At 36.6% G+C, this 7,450-nt stretch overlaps 1 protein-coding gene across 1 annotated transcript; it reads left to right on the top strand.

Annotated features, from left to right (window-relative positions):
- Positions 1 to 400: 400 nt before the first annotated feature.
- LOC103420204 (uncharacterized) lies at positions 401 to 7,236 on the top strand. The gene is made up of 12 exons (XM_029104511.2): positions 401 to 794; positions 1,092 to 1,202; positions 1,550 to 1,645; positions 2,833 to 2,886; positions 3,057 to 3,202; positions 3,279 to 3,429; positions 3,509 to 3,646; positions 5,459 to 5,530; positions 5,617 to 5,690; positions 5,859 to 6,000; positions 6,633 to 6,711; positions 6,907 to 7,236. The coding sequence occupies exons 1-12, from the start codon at positions 645 to 647 to the stop codon at positions 7,002 to 7,004; spliced, it is 1,311 nt and encodes a 436-aa protein (XP_028960344.1). The 5' UTR covers positions 401 to 644; the 3' UTR covers positions 7,005 to 7,236.
- The last annotated feature ends 214 nt before the right edge of the window (positions 7,237 to 7,450 follow it).

Below are 7,450 nucleotides of genomic sequence, written 5' to 3'. Positions count from 1 at the left end.
TTTTCAATAGTTTTCCTTTTAATATTTCAAAGATCAGGAGTAATTGTAAAAGAAAAAGCTAGACCCAATACAATATGTATCCCGTTGAATCCTGAATCCAATGCTAATAATATAATAATTGTACTAATAAATTTTAAATACCATTTTGATTTGGTATTCGGAATCATAAACAAGTATGAACTGCACAGAATTTGACTTTAACCGAACAATATAATTTTAGTAATAAATTTAAGTAGATCCGTACCAAACCGAAGGTTTGAAGGTGAAACTGTGTCGAATTGAGGAAGATCTATAACTGAAAAATAAAAATTTTCACAATTTATACAGTAACACATGATGTATCAACCGGTCACATTTAAAAATTTCCCTTCGGATTTGGCAAAATTTTATTTTGTTAGGTGAAGAATGGAACCGAAGTCTGGAATGGGATTAACCCGTTGAAAGTCGAACCAGTCCAGTTTGCTTACGTCACACTGGATTCAGTACGCTGATGGATAATTGATTTTCTTTCTTCTTCCTTCAACTTCAAATATAAAATATATAAAAAAGAAATAGAAGAAAAAGAAAAGAAATAGTTTTCTTCTTCCTTTCGTCTCTCTGTGTCTCTGTCGACGTCTGCGAGGGTGTTGGTGAAAGGCTAGAAGATGAAGCTCGGCTTTGAAGAATCGAAAGCGGTGTTTGGACTGCTCAGAGCAGAGCAGCGCCCGATCGAAGAGATCGTCTCTGAGTTCAACTCCATTTTCTCCCATGGCCGCCAATTCATTCCCTGCTTCTCTCTCTCCCTTCTTTTACAGGTCTGTCTCTCTTTCTCTCTCTCTCTCTCTCTCTCTCTCTCTCTCTCTCTCTCTCTCCCTCCCTCGTGGCGCCTGCTTTAGGACAAGCATTGAGAGGTGCCCAATTTCATTTCTTTATAGAATTGAAGGAAAAACCCTAGATCCCTTACCATTATGTTGCTAGGGTTTTATGTGCAATGGCGTATCAATTATGGGGTTTTCATAATTTGAATGTATGATTATGAATACCCAAAGTGAAGACATATATTGATATTAACTGAAAACTTTTTTGTGTTAAAAAAATGCTATGCTTCGCAGGACAAGAAGATGCTGAACTCCTCTCAACGTTTGATTGCGTTCACTATTCTTCAGCAGGCATATTCGTCCCAGAAACCTTCTGCAAATCCGTTCTTTAGTTTACTTATAAACGTAAGCATTGCGCATTTTTCTTTCAAGAATCGGCAGTCTTGGTTGCTTTGGTGTTCACAAACAATGATCGGTGTCCGATTGAAATCAGTTTCTTGGTATCTATTTGCTGTGCAATAGTTAAACAAGTGACAGACCATTCTTTGTTATGATTCTGTTACCAATTTGAAGCAATAGTTAAACAAGTGACAGACCATTCTTTGAAATGACATGAGATTGAATCTATGCCTAACAGTTTATTTGGCTCTTAAGTTGCTTTCTTGATACTTTAGTACAATAACATTGTAATCTGCTTTCTTATTAGAAAAAACTTCAATTTGTTAGTGTGAGCTTTTATGCTTGGGTTGCAGGCTGCATGTGATGTTGAAGTCGAAAAGTATGAGAGGGCACTTGTTCTGCAGCTATTACAGCTATTTGGCTCTGATGGCTCTAGTGGTAGCAAAGAGGTTCTCCATTATTTTTTAGCCTTTTGATTCGTTAATCTGAATTATGTTGTTCATTTAGTTTCTACAAACTGTTACTTTTCTGTTTGTACCTATGATACAAAACTGCAAACCGACATGAATTTTTTATTTTCTTCCTTTACCCTAGGAATGTTGCTCAATTAGCATTACAAATTTACAATGAATCCGATATTGGAAGTGTGTGTTTTTACTTTTTAGTGGCAATTAGCAGCTAGTTATGAGTTATGGTTAGCATTGATATATGTTGTATATATCATGTAAATTGTTAACATCAGAACTGTTCTACTACACTACTTTGAATTGTAACCGGCAAAATTTTTGTGCTTCCTCTCTTGCACAGTAGTAACAGCTTTGGTTACAAAAGAAATAACCCTTTTGGAAGCCCAAGACTAAGCCTGTTGGCCCAGGTCTAAGCATAAGGCCTTTCTGGTCGAAGATGTTGCATGTGGCATATGATGTTCAATAGAAAGAACATAAAATAAGACAGGGTGAATCTATTGTTAATGTATTAAGAGTCAATGCATTTAGAAAAAACTTTAAGTTTTATAATTCTTAATTTTAATGAGTTTTTTTTTTTAATTTAATTTAATTTTTTTAAATTTTAAGTAAGCTTGGAAGTATTTTTTGAAGCCACTGAGTACAATTTGTAAAGCAAATCAAAATTTGGATGTCTGAAATTGAAGTTTTATCTTGCAGCTGTTGGCTCATCAAGTTTTGATAAAAAAAAAAAACCTCATCTTGTGTTTGTTCTGATATTGGTTATTGTTGTAAGATTCCTTTTGTAGATTCTTCTCTCAAAATTACAAATTTTGTCAGATAGAGAACTGATCTTCCTATATCTCACTAAGCATCCATATCAGCTTTCATTTTCTCAATAACTCCACAAGGAAATAAAAACCCAATCAGGAGACTTTGAATTCTTGTTTATTATCAGCTCAAGTTTTTCAACCTTGGTTGTTTTATTTGCAGGATGCGTTGTTTTATAAGTAGTTGTCATTGATATTCGTTGTACACGTAAATGAAATGTTAGTATCAGAAACTAGTTTAATTACACCAGTGTGAAGTGTAACCAGCAACTGTATTACTTTGTTTTGTTACTGCCTCATCATCTTATCTTGAATCCTTTGTGGCAAGATTATGTTTATCTGAAGGAGAATCGTCTTTTTCAGATACTTAAACAATCTGCTGCAGAGTACATCAAAAGTTTTGATCCTTCAGTACATGTAAGTTATGTAGACCTATGTATAGTTTACTATTAAGTTTACTCACAAATAGTAATCTTTCAAGCCTATGCAGGATCCACTTGCATTCAGGGATTTTGTTAAACAGTGTGTTGAGAAACATTCTCAGTCTATGTATATAATAGATATTTTTCAATTGTCCTCACTGTCAGGCATTCCCGCAACAAGAACAGTTGCAGCAGCAGTATGCTGATAAAGTTCATCCAGACCGGTTTATTTCTCCATTCAAGGATGGTTCTGTCAGAAATGTGGTTGCAGACCCTGATGTTCCTCATGGTTGTGATGTTAACTCATTAGAGTAAGACCCTTAACAATGGATATATTTTTCTTCTTCTTTGCTCTTTCTCCACTTGACATTAGGATTCATATTCTAGGTTTGATCTACAAACTGGAACAAAACCTAAAATTGGATCTGGAGATAGAGACGAGACAGTGCTTGGCTTGCTATCCAATTTAGCGCTGGAAGGGTTAGGTCCACACTGGAACAGGCCTATTCCACCAAGGCTCCCAGTTCAGGATGATGAAGTAAGACATAAGGGTATATTTATTGATTATTTGTAGGGAATTCTTGTTCACTTGATTTCGCTTGTCAAACATGTTTCAGCTAGTGTGGCTCAACCCTGTTGACAATCATGAACTTTTATGGGATGATGGCATGTGTTTTGATACTAGCAGAGGGGCAGCTGTCAGGGACTTGATTGCAAAAGCATTAAAAGGACCAATTGCGGCTGCACAACAAGAGGTGCCGACATGTATATACAGCATACCCTTCATAATATTTAAATATCTTAAGCAATATAATCATGTTTAATATAAATATGCATTTATACTTCTATGTATCAGTCCAAATGTTGAATGACTGATTATTTTCATATCGTTTAGTCAAGTCATATATTGTGTCTCACCTTTGGGTGATGTTGGTCCTAGGATTTAGTGTGTGAACCATTGTTGGGTTGGTCTAAAAAGAGAAGGAGGAGGGGGTTGTGGGGGCGGGGCCCCGGGGGGGGGTGTGGGGGATGGCATTATTGATGATGAACCATCTTTACCCCTTCATCAGCCCATTCTAGTGATTTGGAAGGCTGAGGTCCCTTGTAAGGTTCATGCTTTGCCTTGACGATTGTTCATGGGAAGAGTATACTAAAGATGTTGATTAACAAAATGGCGTAATGCTGATATCTGACCTTGTTTATGGGTAAAAGGAGAGTGAAGAATATTGATCATCCTTTCCTTCTTAGCCCAAATGTAGAATGTGGAATAACCTTTTTTAATGGGAGGTTGAATTGGGGACTCTGGCTTCTTAAGAAATACTGTGCTGGTGGAAAAGGACATAAGCTCTATTTATTTGGTTGGGAAGAAATGCTAGAGTTTCCAATGGAGGAGATGGGTTTTTCGTTATTGGAGAGATGACCTTTTCGGGCTGCTTTCTTGTCTACTGATGCAAAATTCGCTTTCTCGTGTCTTTATTCTGAAAGGGAGAGGGATAAGTTTGGAGATTTCGAAGAGAACAGATAGCCTGTATTAAATGTTGTGACGAGCTAAAGTAAATTTGTTAGTTATAGAAGTCGGAGGAAGCAGTGCGGAACAGGATCTGAAAATAGATTTAAGCACAACAAGACTCTGAAGCAATACTGAAATTGGGCATCAGAAACCCCAAACAGTGGGCAGGGTTAGAACGTAGGTCGCCCAATCCAGCAATGGAATTACTTATTGTTATTACTGTTATTGTTATTTTTTATAGGATTTTGGCCAGGCTAAGGCCCCGTTTGGGATTGAGGTGATTTTAAAAAAAGCCACTGTGAAAAAAAGCTGAGGGTCATTTTTGTGTTTGGTAAACTGAAAAAAAAGGGCTTATTTTGGAAGCTGCTGTGAGAATAAGCTGAAAATCAAAGGAAAAGCTGAAGCTGCTATTTGCTGCTTTGAAAAAAAGCCAATTTTTTCAAAGCACACGGAGCTACAGTGCTCATTTAATGAAAAGACACACTATCATCCTGCTTTTTTTTCCAAAAGCACTTTCACAAAAACGTTTACCAAACACTCTACTGGCTTTATTTCACAGCCGCTTATTCTCACAGCACAGCCGCTTATTCTCACAGCAGCTTTTTTTCAAAGCACAGCAATACCAAACCAGCCCTAAAAGTCATGCCTGGCCTCAGAACAAAAACGCTGAAACTTGAAAGGAGACCCTTCTTGTTTGGACCCCAAGGTTTATATGAAGCACAGATCTACTAAAGCTTAATTAGTGTCAGGACCTTGGAGTTTTGGAGTCAATTAGAAATGATACCTTGTAAGCATCTTTGACTTTAGTCTTATGTTTGAACCTGGGGATAATATGTGGTTAGGGTATAGTCTAGTTAGTAGTTGCACGTCTGCTAATGTGGTGGCCCTAAGGTCACATTCTCCCTCCCCCGAATATTATTCCTGCTAAAATAAATTATTTATGATAAAGGGTTTTTGACGGCCTCATTTTACTGAGAATTTCATGTTATTTCATAACCTGTTACGTCAGTCATTTTGAATGAAGAGATGACCTAATGCTTGCCCCTTCCTTGTTCAGCAAGTCTTTTCGGAGTTGGCAAATGACCTGAAACTTGTATATCACTGTGGGCTGACACCAAGAAAGCTACCGGTAACTGTTGTCACATAACCATCAGTCATCAACAATAAATATGATTTAATCTAATACTTGTATAATTCCTCAATTATTGTTTTCAGGAATTGGTGGAAAACAATCCCCTTATTGCAGTTGAAGTCCTCACCAAGCTGATAAATTCCCCTGAAATTGCAGAGTATGTTTTTGGTTTCTATGATTTACATTGTGTGTCAAATTATGCAGAGAATCAGAGATTATTTTTTAAGCCTGTTATTATTTTTATTTTGTTTTAAACTTTTAAGCCTGTTCGCTTCCTCATTTTCAAGCCTTTTACGCTTTGTAAAACCTTTATTTGTGGCCACAGATACTTTACAGTGCTTGTCAATATGGACATGAGTCTGCACTCTATGGAAGTGGTGAACAGGCTTACTACAGCAGTCAAACTTCCTTCGGAGTTCATACACATGTACATATCAAATTGTATATCATCCTGTGAGAACATCAAGGTACTTGCTTCCACCTTGCCCTGTGGACTCTGGTTATCGGTATTCTGAGATTCAAAGGCACAGTTCAAGTCTTGATTTAGAAGCTATGTAGTGAAATATGTCATGCAAGGGTTTAACTTAAAAAATAATTAAGAGCCTGCTTGAACACAAGGAAATTCTGCGCTCTTTCTTTAAAAAATATACAAATATATAGCATCCTGCTTCCCCCTATTCTTTGCTGAAGATGTTCAAATGAGGGCTTATCTATTTAAGGTTCGTTTTAAGGCCTTGCATTTTTAGGAAAGTTAAGCAAATCAATGTGTTAGTGTTTGCTGATTAGTATAGGTTGGTTTGGTTTCCTTAGTTGAAGATGCGAACAGATATGTGCGTTTCTCTCTTTCTTCAATTAGGCTGGCTTTTACTGTGGTGTAAACTATTACTTGTTAAAGTTGTTTTATTTGGTTTTCACTTATACGCTTGAAACAAGATTACTAGGGTCACCATATGCATGCTTCACCAACTATTTTAATTATAATTCATTCTTCCTCCGTCACTCTGTGTGAGAGGGTATTAAGACAATGGTTTTTGGTCGTTGTTACCAAACTCTTATTTTGTAAACTTGTTAAGCAGTTTAAATATGTTTTTACTACCAGGATAAATACATGCAGAACAGACTTGTGAGACTAGTTTGCGTGTTTCTTCAGAGCCTTATCCGAAACAACATTATCAACGGTCAGCGCCACACTATACTTGCAATTTAATGTTATGTTGGTCGCTTGATTCAGATTGAACACACATACTTAATGTAGAGACAGTAAAATCGGATGCAAAGTAGTACATTAGTTGTAAGAACAATTGAAGCAACACGTGAACAATTTTTAATCTCAACGTTATGTTGCTTACTTTTATTAATGGTTGTCTTTGCAGTCAAGGATCTTTTCATCGAAGTCCAGGCCTTTTGCATAGAGTTCTCGCGGATTAGGGAAGCGGCGGCGCTCTTCAGGCTCCTAAAGTCCTTGGAATGAATATGTTGGTTTTTGCTCTGCCTATTTTCCACTCAGCTTGTAGATAGAGAATGTCTTCATTTAGATTTTAGAGGTCAATTAATGAAATTTTCTCCTTTATGCTGGCAGTGTTGCTATTTTTTCGCTTAAGTATGATAAAAACAGAGTAATGTTATTTAGATACACAAACCTAACGCTCAAATATAAGCGGGACTTGAATTACAAAAATATTAAAATGAACTCTTTCTCAAAACCCTTTTCTATCACCGTTGTCTCCTGGAAATTGCTGATTCTGGTGGTTTTAAGGCTGTTCCTCACCCAAGCTCTCTCTACCCAACTCTCAGGTATAACTTCTAGGAGATGTTCTCTCATGGCCTAATACTTGCAAGGTAGTGGATCTTACAAAATGTGTGTAAAAACACTCATATATATATATATATATATATATATATATATATATATATATA

This window comes from Malus domestica, chromosome 06 (genome assembly GCF_042453785.1).
Source record: "Malus domestica chromosome 06, GDT2T_hap1".
Lineage (NCBI taxonomy): Eukaryota > Viridiplantae > Streptophyta > Magnoliopsida > Rosales > Rosaceae > Malus > Malus domestica.
This window is presented reverse-complemented; position numbering and strand designations above follow the sequence as displayed.

Bases quoted from the DNA above. Each gene is read 5' to 3' on its own strand.
- LOC103420204 (XM_029104511.2), top strand. From the start codon at position 645: ATGAAGCTCGGCTTTGAAGAATCGAAAGCGGTGTTTGGACTGCTCAGA. The intron at 795-1,091 runs GTCTGTCTCTCT...TATGCTTCGCAG, and splicing joins CTCTCTCCCTTCTTTTACAG to GACAAGAAGATGCTGAACTC. The intron at 1,646-2,832 runs GTTCTCCATTAT...CGTCTTTTTCAG, and splicing joins GCTCTAGTGGTAGCAAAGAG to ATACTTAAACAATCTGCTGC.